The sequence below is a fragment of the Platalea leucorodia genome (genome assembly GCF_965183815.1).
Source record: "Platalea leucorodia genome assembly, chromosome: 2".
Taxonomy (NCBI): Eukaryota; Metazoa; Chordata; class Aves; order Pelecaniformes; family Threskiornithidae; genus Platalea; species Platalea leucorodia.
The window spans coordinates 56,806,188-56,825,443 of record NC_138824.1 but is presented as its reverse complement, the minus strand read 5'-3'; the positions used below and the strand labels follow the sequence as shown (position 1 = coordinate 56,825,443).

Here is a 19,256-nt window from a genome sequence, read left to right as displayed (position 1 = left end):
TTACCGCTTGCAAAATTCTGTGGCACATCGTCTACGCTCAAGCAGCGTATGCTGTTGCCAGCCCCGTCAGTGTTCGCTGACAGCAAGCTTAAGCTTGATTTGTCTGACTTACGGTTGTTATGACATTCTTGCAAGCATGAACTGATGCTGTTTTTTCAATAATACAGTGTAGCCCAGACCCTACCCCTCTTTTATCTCAGCAATGTGTCAACTCCGATGCACGTAATGAAAGCCAGATGCCAGCCCTGTTAATTGTTTGACTGGCAATGCATTTTAGTGGGAAGAGATAGGGCTGGTCGCTACTGGGGGCATGAGATGAGTAATCACAATGTAAGAATGGTGCCTGTCTTGCAGCTCGCTCAGCTGGAGGGGGAAGTAGTCTAGGAGATTAGGGTTGTGATTAGTTGCTTGAGGTAACTAGAAGCCAGTAACTAGCGATGTACACCTGGGGTCAACACTGGCTCCAAAACTGTCCGATATCTTCGTTAATGATCTGGATGATGGGACAGAGTGCACCCTCAGCAAGTTTGCTGATGATACAGAACCGAGAGGAGAGGCTGATACACCAGAGGGTCGTGCTGCCATCGAGAGGGACCTCAACGAGCTGGAGAAATGGGCTGGCAAGAACCTCATGAAGTTCAACAAGGAGAAGTGCAAAGCCCTGCACCTGGGGAGGAACAACTGCATGCACCAGTACAGGTTGGGGGCCAAGCAGCTGGAAAGAAGCTTGGCAGAAAAAGACCTGGGGGTCCTGGTGGACACCAAGTTGAACATGAGCCAGCGAGGTGCCCTTGTGGCAAATAATGGTATCCTGGGCTGCATTAGAAGGAGTGTTGCCAGCAGGTGATCCTTCCCCTCTGCTCAGCACTGGTAAGGCCACACCTGGAGCACTGTGTCCAGCTCTGGGCTCCCCAGTACGAGAGAGACATGGACATACTGGAGAGAGTCCAACGAAAGGCCACAAAGATGACGAAGGCACAGCAGCATCTCTCCTAAGAAGAAAGGCTGAGAGAGCTGGAACTGTTCAGCGTGGAGAAGAGAAGGCTCAGGGGGAGGTCATCAATGTATAGAAATACCTAAAGGGAGGGTGCAAAGAGGAGGGAGCCAGGCTCTCCTCAGTGGTGCCCAGTGAGAGGCCCAGAGGCCACGGGCACAAACTGAAAGACGAGAGGGTCCCCCTGAACATCAGGACACACTTTGTCACTGTGAGGGTGACCGAGCACTGGCACAGGTTGCCCAGGGAAGCTGTGGAGTCTCCATCCTTGGCGACATTAAAAGCTGTCTGGACGTGGTCCTGGGCAACTGTGTCTAGGTTGTCCTGCTTGAGCAGGGGGGTTGGACCAGCTGACCTCCAGAGATCCCTTCTGACCTCAACCATCCTGTGATTCCGAAACTGCAGAGAAATAACAGCATGGCAGGGACCCATTCTGCTCATTATTTTTTCATGGAGATGAATAGTTCTTTGGTTACTTCAGATACATGTCCCACTCTCCTGTTTTCTTAGGCCTCTTGCAGTTTCCTCTGCTCCTTTTGGTCACACTCCCCATGGCAGGCCACAGGACAGTACTACAGAGGCGTACGGTGACCACTTGCTGAACTTTTGAGAATTGCTTCAAGGCTTTCTGTGACGCACCATCTCCTGGAATTAAGTAACTACTTCACTTTGCACCACCAAAGTCTCCTAAACATCGTTACCCTGAGCGACAGATCGCACCGAGGGTCTGTGGACTCAGACCCGTCTCTGGCTCATCTCCGGCTCCCTGGGTGCTGCAGCAGCTGCCACCCTGAATGCAGACCCTTATTTCAGGTCCCGTGCCCAAGCTGGAAAGATGACAAGAAGTCTTTTTTTAAAAAAACATAAGTATCCGCAACATCTAGAAAGGAGAGGTGAAGGCAAGCGTTTCTGGCGGGGTTTGGTCCCATCAGGCTGGGCTCGCCCCTGGCTGGGTGCTGCGTGCGCTGAGGAGATGCTCTCCATCAGCGAGGCGAGGGAGCGGAGCGCGGGAGAGCGGAGCAAGGCTCGGGCCGCGCTGAGGCGGCCAGCGGCCGCCGGGCGAAGGGGCGCCTGCTCCCCCCCGCAGCGGGGCGGCCCCGCTTCCCTCCCGGGGGAGGCGCGGCTGCGGGGCGGCTCCCGCCCCACCGCGGCCTCCGGGGCTGCCGGGCGCCTCAGCCTCCGCGCCGGGACGGGCGCCGCGGGGAAGCCGGGCCGGCAGGAGGCGTCCTGCGGCGGGAGGGAGGGACGAGGCGGGGGGTGCCGGCGCTCCCGGAAACAGCGCTGGCCGGCGGCAAAGCGGCGGCGGCTGCCGCGGTGGGAAGTCGCGTCTCGGTCCTGCGCCCTGGCCGCCGCCGGGCGGGCGGGTCGGCGCGGCGCGGCGGGCGGCATGGAAGCGGTGCCCCGCGAGGAGAAGCCCAACCCGCTGCGGGATGCCAACCTCTGCTCCCGGCTCTTCTTCTGGTGAGCGCCCGGGCGAGGGCGGGCAGCGGCGCCGCGAGGTGCGGCCCCGGGGCGCCCGCCGGCGGGGAAGGCGCCGCGCCGGGGCTGAGCGCCGCTCGCCTCGCCTCGCCTGGCCGCTCGGCTGCGGGGCCCGGCCGGCGGCGGGGGGATGCTGAGCCCCGGCCGAGGGCCGCCCGGCTCGCACTCCGGCGCGGCTCCCGGGAGGGTCCGGGCACCCCGGCGGCGGGCGGGAGGGGGGATGGGAGGCGGCGACCCGCGCTGCTCCGTCGGCTGCCGGCGGTGACTCCGCAGCCGCGGCTCGGCCCCGACCGGCCGGCCGCCCCCGCGGGCCCGGCGGGTCAGCCCTGCCGGCCGCGGCAGCCCCTGGCAGGCAGGTGGCTGCGGGGAGCGCGGCGGGGCGAGGTCTCCTGAGGTGAAGCCGGCAGCCCGCGCCGGGCCGCGATGCCGGGCCGCGGTCTGGGGCCAGCCCCGCCGGGGCCCTGCCCGCCCCGGGCACGGCGGCCCTCGGCCGGGCGGGCGGCAGCGAGCACGGCCCCGTCGCCCCCTTGGAGCACGTGTGTGACTCCCTCGGTAGCTGCGGGGAGGGCGGGAGCGTCCTCCGCCTGCTGGCCCGGGCCTCCCGGCTGCTCCCTGGCGTTGTTCTGCTTCCCCGCTTGCATAACGGATCGCGGCCAGGTATTGCTCATCTCGGCGAGGCTTGCTAATCCCGCTGGCGGCGTGGGGCTTTCCCTCTCCCGGAATGAGAGGTGGTTTCTGAGCCGCAGAGCTGCGGGGGAGTTTCCGGGAGTGCGAGGTGCCCGGGCTGCTCCCATCCAGCCGCCAGCTGCAGCCGGCTGCCTCGGCTCGGGGGGGGCTTAGGGTGTCACAGGGCGAGGGCAGGGGGTGTTACTGCGTCGCCGCAAACTTTTATGGGACCAGGGGACTACTAGTGCACAGTCAGTGCCTGTTTTCTCATCAGCGGGGCCCGTGGCGTGGGTACGTGTAACTGCTCAGAGCAGTGAGGAACTAGAGCTCAACGGTTCAGTTGCTTTGAAAAGATGTGCAAAGTGAAATGGGGGAGCATCGAGTTTGTCTGTCTTAGCAGATCCCCTTCGGAAGAGAGCAGTGACGGGGGTACGGCTTGTTCTGCTTCGCCTGCGGTAGCCTGAGCCAGGGCGCACACGCTGCGTTGCGTGGTGGAGGAGGGGGAAGGAAGAGAGGGCATGGCACGTGAGGCTCTTTATTTGGAAGCCTCTGAAACACAAGTAAAAAACTTTGATCCTATAAGCAGCTGTGAGCAGGTGCCGGAGTCTCTTTTGGAAGGTAGGAGGATTTTTAAAAGCTCCGACAAATTTTAGCTGAACAAATTTTCAGTCAGGGATGTGTTCTCAGAGGTACTCTGTGCAAAAAGAAGAAAGAAAAAAAAGGAAAAAGGGGGTTGCATGCTTGCACAGAACTCCCTGTGTTCAGTATTTTGACTTGTAATTTCTTCTTTGACAGCAGGGGTGCCCGTGTTGGAAACAGCTTTGCTAGGAAATCCAGACAGAATGGGATGAACCTTGGTTGGCCATGTAGCATTCCAGGGCTGCTTCTGGTCTGTTACCTTTCCCTTGCCGGGATCTTGTGGTGGTCCTGGTAGTTCTGCCAAAACCAACCCAGCTAGATGTGAAAAAGGAAGTGTGCAGTGCTCGTAGCTAGTTTTCTGACTGCTCCTATCATCGTTTTTTTAGGCCTTTTGTATCGATCTCCATGTATTGCAGTGAAGCGTTCAACAGCAACAACAAAGTACCCTAAATTTTCCAAGTTTTAGGCAAGCACCTGAAAGGTTCCTTTTACCCCAGACGTGTTTGTAGGTTCTCATCGTGCAAAGGGAAGAGTAGGTGGAAGTCTGTGCTTGTGGGATGACAGGCCTGCTAAAAGTCCAGAGATCGATTGGGACTTTGTGCTTTGCAGTTAGGTGATAGTGTACAACTGTAGGGCTTGTGCTTTGAGAAAAGGTTTAAAGTTGCCCTATGTACTGTTTTTCAGGCTTTCATAGCAGCATAATTCACAGCAGTAGCAATACCCTTTTGAAGTCTTTTCTCGTCTGTGCTGCATGTGATCATGAAAAATACCAGTATATCCTTGTTATTTACTAGTCAGAGAGCATTAGTATTTTCTTCGCGAAAATTTCAGCTGAAATGATGTCTGCCGTGCCTTAAATTGAATAAGCAGGGGCTGTCACTTTTCTGCAAGTTAATAATGTTTCACATAAAATCAAGGAAGTATTAAAACACCCTTCATTGGCTATAAGGCTAATTTTAAGGGTAGCTTTAAGAATTGTTCTTCCTTTCTGCAAAGTGTGTAGCGTCTGACAGACAGCTGTGCGGGTACTGCTTCGGCACTGCTTCATTTTAACTGCTGTCTCACGCAGGATGTTCTGAGATGTTTTCAGCTGGAGAACTGGAAAAACAGCGCTTGAGGAGGGCCATCCTGGGAGTAGGGGCAACCACCACCATGCGGCTGCTCGAACGTGCCTGCTCTGCTCTCCGACTCCCAGGTGTTGGCTGCTTGTTGTCAGTGAGGGTAGAAAGTAAGGCATTGCAGGTAGCTGGGCAAGGGTCCTTCTTATTTTTATTGTTTTTATATCTTGCTCCAAAAGTGTAATTTTGCCATTGTAAGGAAGCACCCTCTCGTTTGTTGCCAGTGGTGCAGAAAAAAAGCTAAAATTATTGCCTGGCAGAAACAGGATCAAACTCACAGGAGAAAAGAAGTCATGTTTTCATTGAATTATAAAACTAAGGTAATGAGTGTGTAGGCTGAAGATACATTCTTCTCCCATTGTTCAAAGCTTGTCTTCTTGCTTTTGGGTTCTGATTTTGACAAGTATGAGCTTGATGAACGTTAAATGCCCTAACAGTACATTCATGGGAAAGAGGAGCATCTGGATTGTGTGTGAATGTTGTTATTTTTATAACATATCCATTGTGTAATGTTAATCTGGATGTTACAAGAATAAAAAACTATTTATGACAGAAGTATGAAGACCAGGGCAGTTGCAAAATATTCTTGTTTTCCATATCTCTCACTGAATTTTCTCTGTTCACATAGGATTATGAAAGCCCAAATTGTTGTTCTCAGTGGTCCAGATATTGCTGTAACTACTGACCTTCAGAGTCAGAAGTTCCCGTGCTCACCAGACTTCTTTAGGCTCTGGCTGGTAGTTCAGTTCCACAGTTAGCGGTGCTCAGGTATATTTCTGATTTACTTCATCTGTGTTTTGTTGTTGGCTTTTTTTTTGTTGTTGCTGGCTCAGCATGCTGGTGAGAATAAGGGCTTTGAAGGATCGATAGGAGGATTTGCTTTCTTTTTTAGGTAGGTCCAAGAAAGAGATAATTCAGTCCAGTGTTTTTCATGTTTAAACAGCTATTCCGTTGTAGAAAGTGTCTTGAGTTTAAAAAGCCTTATACTCCATACTTTATGCAGTTGAGAATAGCACTTTTCACATCTTTTTTTTTTTTTTTTTTTTTTTTTTATTTCTGCTGTGGGGATTATTAAATTAGTAACTATACATGGTAAGAGTATTTCTCTTTTCTCACTATTAACCCATCTTTGAGCTTGCATGTTCATTAAGTAGCAGGTGTATTTTTATTTGCTTACAGCATTTGCTCCATTGGTTTATCAAAGATGTTCTGGCCAGACAGCAGTTGAATTTTTATGCACTCTGTTGTTCAGGCATCGAATCCCTTTCAGTGGAAAGTTACAAAACATGTGCTATGATTGAATTTTTAAAAGACCGGATAACTTTTGGCCCGTTAATAACATGAGAGGGAGGGCAAGCTGGAACACCCTTGAGAGGGTTTCCGGTGTTTTTGTTCAGAGAAGTAAAAGAAATTAAAGTCTTACTGAATTTCATATATGTATAATTTAATAATAATAGTAGTTACTTGAGACTTGCTGTGCCTATGACAGGTTCTCGGCTCCTTTGGAGCACTGGACACTGTCAGCATCCTACGGCTAGATGCCTTTTTACATCATCACTTGACATGTGGCAATTGCCATTACAATAACAGCATTAACACATGAACTGAAGACTTGCTCCGCACAGTTATGATTCCAGGGAATAAACGATCGGTTTCTGTATCTATGTATGTAGCTGCATGTCACGCACCTCTCTTGTAGCAGTGTGAATAACTACATGCTTTCCTTAACATCCTCCTCTCTCATCCCATAGCTTAGAATCGGAAGGGCCACTGACTGATTTAGCTGGACTTCTGAGTGTCACCTGCATTTTAGTCCTGTGACTTGGCTCTCTTCAAAACCAGATCTTGCCTTGCATTGAAAGAAGTTAGGCAAAGAATTCATCGCCTTTCTTGGAAGTTCCAGCCAGAGTCCAGCAGTTGCCACCGTTACAGCTGATCCATGTTCCTTACTGTGTCAGTGAATAGATCTGCCTGTGAGGATTTTACATTTATTTCAGGTAACAAATGAAAATACCAAGCAGCATCAGGCTTTGTGATTTGCCTGGGATCTTGCCTGATATCTAGTGAATTCCCACTAGCAATGCCTGAAATTGGTGATGGTGATGACTCCTAACGGATCCCACTTTATAAAGATCTCTGAGGTAGCTAATTTTTTAGTTCATTTTTTGACTTACTGGTGCAGGACAATTGTGGTACTGTAAGAAACTCTAAAGCAATATGTAAGCATCTTCAGTATAGATAAACAGAAAACACATTTTCAATAGCCAAAGAATGAAATTACACTTGCTTCTTTTTTCCTCCTGATTAAAAGAAGACCGAGGATCACGCATACAACTTTTTTTTTAAAGATAATGCCTTGTTTGTTCATTTATTGTATATTTAATATCCTTAGTCAAATTTGAATCACGTGGTCTCTTGAACTACTGCATTCGTTTGTAAGCTTTGCTTGTTTCATAGCTGTATTATGCAGAGGAAAATATTGTTTGAAAATAATAATTTATGAGCTACTGAAGTTAAAATACGTGGGTAAAGAGTGCTAAATAGATTATCTCGGCTACAGCAAGTGTGCATAAACTATCGGAATGTTAACATTTGCTATCAACAGTAAATATCTGCTTAGATATGCAATTAAATAAACTGTTTAACAAAACACTGAGGCTATATGCCTTTGGAATGCCCTATGTAAAGCATGCTGTATCATGTATGAGAAAAAAAGTTCCTCTTATAATTCCTGCAAAACTTTAAAATTAGGAGTATGTTGTTCAGTTGTTTTTTTCTTTTTTTCCAAAAATCAATTTTTTCCCCCCACTTCTAGAAAATTCTTCAAGGCCTTAAGTAGAATGGAAGAGGGAGATAACACAATTAGATTTTGGGAGTGGAAGGTTAAAAAGACCAATCATCTATTTTTTTTTTGTATCCCTGGCACCCAACCACTTGTAATAGCAGTGTGAACTCACAGGTGATTTTAATTCTTCCTGTTTCCATTACTTGCCAGAAAGGATGTCAGTACAGAAATTGCTACCATTAGGTTTGAGCATTTGCATTTTCTTTTGGAAATTGAAATCGGGGGCCATTATGCTCAACTAGACTTTCTGCGTAACTTTGGTTTCAGGATTTGAGCCTTTTTTTTTTTTTTTGGTTGCTTTTTTCTGTGGAACGTGTGTGAGCTGTAACACAGTTCTTAGATGCATTTTTCAAGTGATGAAGAAACTGTCTAATCCAACTAAGTTGTTTCAGTAGTTGTCTAACCTGAGATTAGAAACTTGTTTGGATGACCAATTCTTTTCTGCAAAATCGAAGAACACTCTGCCCTTAACTCTGTATAGCTACTTAGGGCCTACTTCAATAAATAGCTTGTACTAAAATTTATTGTTATAAGGCATAATCTGCAGACCTTTGCATCAAATCTGGTATTTTAGATATTCTTCATGGCATGTGGATGCTAGGTTTGGAATCAGTATTTTAATAACAGTCTTTGGAATGCCACAGGTACAGGTGATGCCGGTCCTCCGTTCCTTGCTTCCAGGCTCTGCAGAAAATATTAGCCGCAGTATGCTTTTTCTTCCCCTCTCTCCCTGTTTGTACTTCTCCTTGCCATCTGCAATATCAGGAAGTATGTTAGAGTAATCAGATATTTCATACCAGTGAAAATAGCCCGCAATAAGTGCAATCAAATACCAATTGAGTTAGTTAGCATCAGAAAGTGGATGTTCAGCAACTTAGCTGCTTACACTGTGCTGAGAAAAAGCAACAGCGTGGAAGATAAGATGAAGCTGAGTATCAAAGGTTAATACAGTGTGGCATTGGAACTGGAAGCCTGAAGGGTGTTTTTGAGTTAATATGGCTTTGAAGTAATTTCATTGTATTCCTATTTTTTCCTACTGTAAGCAAAATCTACTGTTTAAGCTGCAGTAAGTCGGGGAGGGAAGTTGAAACCAGTTGAACACCAGTTGAAAAGCATCTGAAGAAATACCAGAACTTATTCTGTTTACTTTATTAACTGTAGATGATTGCCTTGGTAAGGGAAACTGGGAAAAGGCGCCTTACTGAAGAGAATGGGTGAGCATGTGAAATAGAGATAGGTTAAAAAAAAATGAAAATCACATGATGACTACAAACCATTGTGGTGATATTTCTGAATTCTTGCAAAATAACACTGGAGACTGTCTGTGTGTGTCCTTCTGTCTGTACATCCCATCCCAACAGTGCTCCTCTGGAGTGGGAGCAAGCACATAGCACTGTTGGGTTTGTGCTGCTGGTGTAGTACTTCAAGTCATGAAGGTGGGTAATGGACAGTACAACGAAGCAGGTAGACATCTGAGGTAAACCACGGAGGACAAGGAACATGGATTCATAATCAAAGAGTCCCGTGAGGAAACCCCATGTATTTTACAGAAAAAACAGCTCCAAATTAAGTGATTAAAGAGAAAGAAACACGTGTTCTTTTGCAGCTTAGTAGTTGGAGTAGTGCTTCCAAGCTGCTCAAGGAGATGAAATCCTAGTGCTATGGAAGAATTTGAGTAAACAAAGACTCTCCTGTGCGACTGTTGAAAAATAATTGGACATTGAGTGTAAACAGATGATGCTTGTAATGTAATGCACAAATAGGCTTAAGAGGAATGGGGAAAATGCTGTTCGTAAACCACCTCCTGAAGGAATTAGTTGATGAGAATATACAGGATGTGGCGTTGACTGGGTGCTGTAAAATTACCCCGAAGTTAAACTTCTGCCTATAATTACAAATAAAGAAGGACAAAAAGAAAAAAATTTTCTAATTAGAAAAGTAGTCCATGTAGTCTGATTTTTCTGACTTGGCCAGTGATAAAGTGAGGGCTTTTGTTAAACTGGTGAGAATAAAATTTTGCACTTGTGTAGAGGAAGGTACCGTAATATGTTCGTGACAGACTATGGTGTAACTCTTGGGGGACTGATGAGGGCAATTGAAGCCTGTGGGTGCTCCCAGGGCCCTGACAGACACATCCTTTGGTCACGGGACATTTTTTATTTGTGTCAGCTTTGTAATAGAATTGCAAATGCTTCTTGGCTGATGTTTTGTGACAGACTTTCTTAGTTCATGAAGAACCCATATATGCATGGGTTTCTGGACAGCTCTGCAAGCCTTCTCTGCAGTGTGAGAATGGTACTTTTTTGAGCGTTTGCAAGCAGGACACGGTATAAATCCAGAGGTACAGCAGGTCCCATCCCTGGGTTAATGAACTGGTTGAGCTGCACACTGCTAGTAGTTTAATCTACCTGTCTATGATGTATTTCTTCCTTGGCTGAAAGGAAATTCTTTTGGGATGCTAGCAAACCTAGTTTAAAAGCTTTCTCATTTAGGAAATTATATTCCATGTATGAAACAGAGTAGCATGAGTATTCTGATTGCATAATGATCCAGCCTTTTAGAATGCAGGGCCTGATTTTCTTACACACCGTCCCCGTGAAGAAGGGGGTGGCTTGAGACCTCCCCTTGAGGTCTCACTTCTCTTACGATGGTAAGAAAACACTGTTTCTTAGCTTTTTCTGCAGACCTTAGAGGCTTTCCAAAATCCTGGTGGAGTTGCCCTAATTACAGCTAGTAAAAATTGCGCTTTCCTGAACAACCGAGTAAATTGTGGCTGGTTGACTGTGTTGTAATGTTGCAGGGTGTGTAATGTCAGGGCCCAGGAGTAGGGAAATGCAGGAAGTGAATGTTTAGTTTGTGGTCTTTGTGTATCTGCTGGTTCAGAAATGAATCACTTTCTTTTTTGTCAGTGCCCAAGGTACTGCTGTAGAGGTGGAAAGCTTTTTTGGGGTCAGAGCAGTGAGTTACTGTTTTGCAGTTGACTATCTCTTGGGTTTGCACCATGTTACAGAGTGATTTTTTTTTTAAATTTATTTTTTAATCTTATTCCTAGTGACATCAGTATTCTGGCACTAACAGGGACTAATTCTGGGCTTATTTCCAGACTGATGTCTGTGATCACCTTGATAGAACAGAGGCATTCGCAGCAGAACAGAAGGTACTCATGATTCTTCCAGATACTCACATTTTTATGTGTAGATCTTGCTAGCAAAAATTTGGGCGAAGCTCTTTGAAAGGCATCCTGTGAACCCTGTGTCTTGAGTGACTAAAATGAGGTGATGTGTAAGAACCAAATAATTATTCAAAATTCTTAGCAAACAGGAAGGTACCTGGGGAAGGAGAAGATGATGACTAAGGGGTCCTATTTTTACTGAACAGCTTCATCAGAAGGAAATACAGAAATGTAGGACTGAGGTGTGAGTCTTTCCTCCCCACCATGTCACTTCTCTCTTTCTTCAGGCAATAGATTGGTAGCGAGTCCATTTTATGCCCAACCTTGGGATATGAGTAGTAGTTTGCCTCACTGTCTATGTATTCCCTCCATTTCTCTAGGTCATCATAATTTTTGTTTATTTTAGATTTTTTATTAAAGCATAATGCAGCTTGCACAGTGTCTGTGTTCATAACAAATTCTAATTTTCTATGGGCTTTTTTTTTATCCCCCTATGAAGAGATCAGTGTTAGCTGATCTCTGTTTGGACAAAAGACATACTGCTCTAACAAGCAGTCTTTCTTTATGGCTAAATTGAGGTTTCAGGGATGTTCTTTTTGTAGGCCATTGCCTTATTTGCCAGCTTCCTCTAAAAGTCCTCTTACAGCAGCCTCTATTTTAACTGGGCCTTTGGGCAATAGAAGGGCCGGGTTCGTTTGCTTGTTAGGAGTGTGTGACTCGAGTAACAGCAGGCTGTGTGAAAAAGGTTGGTCTCAATTCTGCTCTAAGTGAGGAGAATTCCATGGGGCGTAATCTGCACGTGGGATCCTGGTGGAAATTTTTGCTTTAATGACTGAATATGAACATCTGCCAAGTCTTCTGTCTGAAAGCAGACCTTCCAGCGTGAAGTTCAGGACACATCAGTGAGATGGTGAAACTTGAACTGTTCTTGCCGTACTGAGATTTTGCAGTGGACAAATAGAAGACCTCATTCTTGGGCTAAAAGCTCTTCAAGGTCTAAGCGTAATTTGAAAAGAAAAATTTTTAACCTCCTTCAAAAGGTCTTCAGGTATAGCCCACAGTAAAGGAACACGCTGTTAAAAGCTTTTGTACTCTTAAGACTTCCATAGCAGTAGCTCTTGAAGATCAATATTTTGGGAGAGGGTAGTGAGAAAGCTCCATGATGGGTGATTTTTTAAATTTTTCTTTATTTTTATGCTTTTTTTCCCCCTAACCCTACAGAAACGTGCAGAATCTATGCCATGTTGTCCATTGTAATAAATGAGTCACAAAATGAATTACCACAGCTTTCTGCAAACCCTGGATTGGTTTTCCTTGCCTTCTTTAATGTTAAAATAGAGGTTGTAGTGCAAGATACTAGTGTTTTCAAAATTATGGTTTTAACTAGTGGAAAAATGTGAGAAGCCCTGAATTTGTGCTCACTGGAACTAATAGTCTGAAAACCTTGAGACTTTTGGCAGTTTTTACCCTGCACTATTATCTCCATCTGCTACTTAATTTGGAAATCCAGTTTGCTGTGTAGATGGGGGGACAGAAGGGATTTGCTACAAACCATAAGAACTCACTGGCGGTGGGTGTATCATCAGTATGTTTTTTAGAGAGCTTAAGGCCGAAGGATAAGCTAGATCACTCTAGCAATCCTGTAGACTTGAGACAGTTATCTTTCATCTGGTTACTTTGCAAGTGGGCTACACTACAGCTGTTGTCAACACTTTCTGCTGCTGTTGGCTCTAGTGTTGAGTCAAACTGACGTCAGGGTAGAGCAGTGGCCCTCAACAGAAGTATTGTTCTTCCTGTGGCCTGGATGTGTGTTTTCACCATGTTTTGAAAAGTATAAGTAAAGGAATAGTGTTCTACAGGGTAACATTAAGAGCATTGTTTTGTTGTTTTAGAAGCGTATATTTAAGTGTATTTTTAAAGTGTCTTTTCTTCTGTGAATTCTGCTACATGCCAATAACAGACAGCACTATTCAGCACTGGTAAGGCCACACCTGGAGCACTGTGTCCAGCTCTGGGCTCCCCAGTACGAGAGAGACATGGACATACTGGAGAGAGTCCAGCGAAAGGCCACAAAGATGACGAAGGCACAGCAGCATCTCTCCTAAGAAGAAAGGCTGAGAGAGCTGGAACTGTTCAGCGTGGAGAAGAGAAGGCTCAGGGGGAGGTCATCAATGTATAGAAATACCTAAAGGGAGGGTGCAAAGAGGAGGGAGCCAGGCTCTCCTCAGTGGTGCCCAGTGAGAGGCCCAGAGGCCACGGGCACAAACTGAAAGACGAGAGGGTCCCCCTGAACATCAGGACACACTTTGTCACTGTGAGGGTGACCGAGCACTGGCACAGGTTGCCCAGGGAAGCTGTGGAGTCTCCATCCTTGGCGACATTAAAAGCTGTCTGGACGTGGTCCTGGGCAACTGTGTCTAGGTTGTCCTGCTTGAGCAGGGGGGTTGGACCAGTTGACCTCCAGAGATCCCTTCTGACCTCAACCATCCTGTGATTCTGTAATAAATATCCTATTTATACTCCTTGTTACAAGTTAAATGTTGGAAAGATTTTTGTTTTCACCACCTTGGCAGCAGTAGCTAGTGGAATCTTGTAACCATTTCCATAGATGTGAGAAGGATTTGTATCTCTCTTTTCCTGAAAGGGGTGCCTCATCCTGATTCTTATGCTAAGGGAGTTGTGGAAGATAACTTGTTCTTTGTCCTTCTCTGTCAGAACCGAGACCCGTGAGTTGTTTATGGAGTACACTGTAGGCTAATACTGATGTTGTAAGGGGAGGAACACTTGGTATCGGCCACGAGTCAACTGAAGTCTGCAGACCTTTCCCATAACTTTCTGTCCTGGAGCAAATAGAGCCTCTCTCGTCCAGCAGGCAGAAATTGTTTGAATGGCCTTGAGGTTATCCGCCTCACGTCTGCTTTTTACCTGTGGTCGGCAGCAAGAACTGAGGCTGAAGAAGAAATGTTTCAGTGGAACAGGTTCATTGTGTCAAACCAGGCGGAAGCTTTTCTGCTGGTTGGAGCAATTGATCTTTGAGACATTTGGTCAGGAGCTGTAGGGAAGTTGTGGCAGTGGTTCGGGCCCCGATGCTCTTTGGCCATACAGTCCAAGGAACAGACTTGTCTGACAAGTACTTTCTATTTCTAATTGTACCTTTAACATACATAGAGGACTTAACAGTTCACATATCATACAGATCTTCAGTACTCGCTCCAAGAGTTTAAAAAGGGCTGTTAGGCATCAAAGATGCTACTCTAAGGGTAGAGACTTAATCTTTGAATGAGTCACACAAACACTGTGCTAACACGCTAAGTAGTGAAGGAAAAACACTATTAATCCCATTTGTTACATGCAGTTGTGCCATGGAGCCTCTGAAAAAGGTTTTTGCAACAGTTCTATCTTTGAAGAAACTTTCTGAGCCCCCTCTTCGAGAATTCTGCTTGCCCCTCCACTCTTTTTCATCAACAAATTTCTCATAAGCCAGTGTATACAAAATTAAATTGGAGCATGCCCGAGCAAGAAATGCAAAGCTACTTGATGACTATTCATAACCACTGTTGTGGTTGTGAATAAATAAATGCCCTCATCGTAAACCATCCCAGTTTTGAATTCTCACATGTTGGCCTTCCAGAAAATAATACACTTCACCTAGTGCACCAGGTGCTCTTTTAAAAACTGTGTTGATGAAGTCAGGGAATAATTAAGCATCAAAAACTAAACAGCAGTTACGAACTTTCACAGGCAGTCGACATCAGACAAACATCTTGCCATGTGTGCAAGTATCTTTTCCAAAACAGGTCCATCCCTGACCTCTTGGTTCTGATCACATTGGCCGGCTGAGAAAGTACTTGTAGGAAACAAGCCTGAGAGCCAAAATCTGTACTTCGGGAAACCGAGTTTCGTGGATTCAATAGAGACAAACTAAGTGGCAAACGGCAGTTTCCCTGCCCGCCCTGTTCCCGCTAAGCCATGCCCGTTTCAGACGTGTTCATTCTCTTTTGCTCCATCTCATGAACAACTTGGTCGCTTTTGTGCTTTCTGCCATACATCTGTTTTGTGGAGCACAGCTGAAACTGTTTGGACCTGCTTGACCTATGTTTCAGGCTTGGAGAAGGATCTAGGTGCATAAAAGCTAGTCTTACTGTTCCCTGACAGTATTATTTCATCTAAGAAAATATTGCCTTTGCCAACAAACCTACAGTAGCACTATTACAATTTTTTTTTCAAATCACTCTCATAAAATATGGAGCTTTTAAAAATCTGTCCACTAAGGAAACTGAGCTGTTAGACAATGTTTTCCTTTTTTTGAACCTACACACTGTGACAATGTGCCTTTTGTTTATATTTCCAAACATGGCTAAGATCAGTTCTAGTAATAATCTGTTATTTACCCATTTTTACATTTGAGTCATTGTCTTTAAATTGCTGACCTTTAATATTTGTCAAGATGGGAGTTGAACAGCAGTTATTTCTTTCCTCATGTAAATGAATAGCCACGCTAGTTACAAAAAACGTCTTTTAATACGTATTACAATTTTATTTACAACTCTGTCAATATTTTAATAATTGGATTAAGTTCTCTTTCTTTCGTAAATATTTAAGCAAATGCTGATTTTCCTTAAATATAAGGAAACACTGTAAGAAAACAGTTGCCTTAAGGCCAAAAAGAGGTGCTGACTGACTGGATGCCTGAGAGTAAGGTGCTATGGGGCATAAACAGCTTTAGGAAATGGGAAATGCTTTCCCATTTGTAAAATGGGGGTGACTTAATTCTTAGGTAAGAGAAAAGTGCAGTAAAATGTGGGGATGTTGAGTGACGCAGGAGAAGAGGAGGGAAGAAAGGGGTAAAAGAATTAAAATGTAGAGAAACTACTCTCTTGGTCTGCTGATCAATTTATTATTAATTTGTATTTAAATAGGTGGCTGAATCCCTTATTTATTATTGGCCATAAACGGAGGCTTGAAGAAGATGATATGTATAAAGTGCTGCCAGAAGATTCCTCAGAGAAGCTTGGAGAGGAATTACAGTGGTAAGGAGAAAAATCATTGTTCTCTTTCATTGTATTTCTGCTGTTGAAGGCAAGAGTTTTATTCCTACTCTAAAATTAAAAGAGGTTGTTGTAAAGTTGAACAAAGTCTGCTGTTAAAATTGCTGAAGAGCTAAGTGTAATATTTAGAACTTGTTTACCATGGAAGCATTTTGTGAAAATGTATTAGAGTATTTCCATTATGTCATTTATAATTAATATGACACTTTGCAGAATGTTTGGAAAAGACAACTTTTCATCAACTGTTACTGCAGTAATCCTTAATAAATTAATGTGAGTCTTCTGGTCTGTGGTAGAATAGCTATGGAAACTTTTTAAATAAAAGTAGGGAAGAAGTTTTAGGTTTTATTCTTTGTTGTTTTTGAGGACAAACTGAATTAAGTGACAGCTGTGTACCCTTTATATATGTGTGTATATAAATATATATGTATGTTGAAAATATGCCACTGTTTGGCAAAGTGGATGAAATGCCTTGGACATCTAAAAGCTTGTGTCTAGGAGGTGTTTCTATTTTGTTATAAATACTCTTTCATGGACTGTGTACCAATTCATGTCATCGTGAACCCAGGAGGATCTATCTCTTTTAATAGTGAAATACCTTCCAAGAATAACAGTTTATGTAAATTGACTTGAACCTTGCAATAGAGATTTTTGTCTTCAAATCATCTTTTGTTAAATATAATTAGAGGAAGAGGTGTCTCCTAATGAAAGATGGCCGGTGTATTAAGGAAGTGTGGCCTTGCTATTTCTTGCCTTTATGCTGAAGGTAGAGCAGATCAACTTTCCTAATAGTTTGGTTGGGATGAGAGACTCCTCAAGAAGTAAAAAAGAATCGAAAACCAAAAGGTTATGACCAGGTCTTGTATCATCCTGCTCTGGCTGATTTAACTAAAGAAAGAGGGACAGGGATAAGCTCATAGGAGTGCAGCTTTTAACATCTTTCTAGCTGGAGAGCTTTGCCGGATTCTGCGGATGTGTCTTGAAGCAGTTCAGGGAGTTCACTGTGGAGGAAGATGGACTCTTTCCAGTGATTCTTACAGTAAAAGCACACGCTTTCCATGAGTCAGGAAATGGTAGAAAATAAAGCATACCAAAAAAAAAAAAAGAGTAGTTTTTAATTCTGTAGTGTACTTGGCCAAGAAGCAGAGAATATAATTCATAAATAGCTACCTAAGGAAGTAGCCTTTTCTCTTGGGCCAGCAAACCCCACAGAATCTATACAGTTGCGATTCTGATTCTGAAGCATTTAGATAATAACTCTATAATCCTTGTAGCAAAAAAAAGAGGATAAAAATGAAAAATTTTTGTTTTCCTGTCCATACTGTATGCTTCAAACTTGTGTGCCTTGTTGCAAAATAACTTGGCTTTCAAGCCTTAGACTCATTTCGGCCCTCAAACTAGCAAGGGCAGAGGGCCTGGCAGAAAATATTTAGCCTCCAGAAGCAAGAGGAGAGAGTATCCTGTCTGACAACAGCGTGCTTTAAGAAGACTGCCTAAGTTCTGATACTTTCTTGTTAAAATCATGCTTGTTATTACTGTCTTTGATTTTGATGTGAACAGATTGTGTCCTACTCGTGGGCAGGCACGCAGTAACGCAAAGGTCTGCCGCTCTGCTGCTGTAATCCTTGCTTTCAGAGAGACATGGGGAGTGTCAACGTGACAACACTGCTGCAGACACTTCCCTCTGCTCTTGTGCCATATCTGCTCATTCTCATCGAAGCGTGTGGCGGAAAAAGGAAAGAGCCAGACATGAGAAAGGGTTGTGCATCACAAACTTTCTGGGGAAGTGCAGAGCTTTTGAGAAGATAAAGACACTCCATGCTGCCTCAGTTTAGTCCATAGTCAGGAGATCCCATGATAATAAGCTCTTAACTAAGGTGAACGGCTGTCTGAATTGAGAGGAGAAGAAAGAAAGTAAGGGTTCCTCATCTGCAAATATGTCGAAGTTGACAGTAGTCAACAGTGGTGAAATGTTTGTGATTATACAAGAGCAAATAGGCCTATAATACTAAGTACAACATGTTTATGTGAATGAGAAAACATGCCTATATGTTAACTTTTTTTTTTTTTTGCTGTTGTTGTGTAAAAGTGATCGTGCCAATCTGGCTGTAAGTCTGAAAGTATTTTATTCCAGGTAACTGTCTTACGATTTTACTTCTGTCCTCCAGCATGTTTGCGTTTTATTTGTCAGGTACTGGGATAAAGAGGTGCAAAAAGCAAAAAAGAGAGGAAAAACGCCACATTTAACAAAAGCCATTATTCTTTGTTACTGGAAATCCTATTTAGTTTTTGGAATTTTCACAATGATTGAGGTAAGTGGTCTAAAATGCCATACAACGCACTTCTTAGCTAACAGCAGTGTGAAACTTGGCCTCTTAAATTGCATGATACATACTGGTGACTTCATGCTGGGCTGTTCAGAGAATCCGTAATGTTCACGTACTCTCTCAGAAAAGTAAACCAAAGCTACAGTCCCGTAGAGACTGAAAAATTGAGTCATAACTGTGGGGTTATGGATGTGGAACAGAGAGCTGATTTTAGTGCAGTATTTTTGAGACATTACAAGCCATCTACTTGCTTTGTAAAGCCATTGACTTGCTGCGTAAGACTTAGCTGTATTTTATGTATCAGAGTGGGATGCCCCATAGAAAAAGGGTTTTTTGCTTGTGTAATGTAATGGGTGTAAAGGAGACACTGTTATCTTTAAAAATGGTAGTGGAATATGTATTCATGCAATTTTTATAACATCAAAGTTTCTATTGGTAAATGAGAGAGTTCTTTTTAAAGATTCAGCTAAATTTTAACGTGGAACACATTTCTTTTGGATTATGTGTTGATAAAAATTGGCTTGACATTTTAGAGCACAATAAAGACAAAAATAATAGGGGATGTGACTTGTGGCAGTACTTGGCTCTTGTTTGCCCGGTTACAAACTTGGATAGTGTGGTATGATATGAAATTGTTAATACTTTTTTCCCTTTTTTTTTTTTTTTTTTTTTTTTCTTTCAGGAAACCCTCAAAATAATTCAGCCAATATTTTTGGGAAAAATTATTAATTATTTTGAAAACTATGATTCCTCAGATGAGGTAGCTTTGAATTTCGCATATTGCTACGCAGCTGCTCTGTCTGTGTGCACGCTTATTCTAGCTATAATGCACCACTTATACTTCTATCATGTACAGCGGGCTGGCATGAAGCTGAGGGTAGCTATGTGCCATATGATTTATCGGAAGGTAAGCAAACTGGTTTGCAGGTATATTTGGCATTTGACAGCTATTTCATTAGAGGAGTTTA

The 19,256-nt window shown here is 44.2% G+C and overlaps 1 protein-coding gene across 1 annotated transcript in view; it reads left to right on the top strand.

The window, feature by feature from the left end:
• The first annotated feature begins 2,323 nt into the window (after positions 1 to 2,323).
• ABCC4 (ATP binding cassette subfamily C member 4 (PEL blood group)) overlaps positions 2,324 to 19,256 on the top strand; it is a 154,281-nt gene continuing 137,348 nt past the window's right edge. The window contains exons 1-4 of the mRNA XM_082305100.1: positions 2,324 to 2,455; positions 15,833 to 15,943; positions 18,153 to 18,273; positions 18,971 to 19,195. Of these exons, the coding sequence (XP_082161226.1) occupies positions 2,382 to 2,455; positions 15,833 to 15,943; positions 18,153 to 18,273; positions 18,971 to 19,195 (531 nt within the window). The 5' untranslated portion in view covers positions 2,324 to 2,381. The remainder of the gene's footprint in view (positions 2,456 to 15,832; positions 15,944 to 18,152; positions 18,274 to 18,970; positions 19,196 to 19,256) is intronic.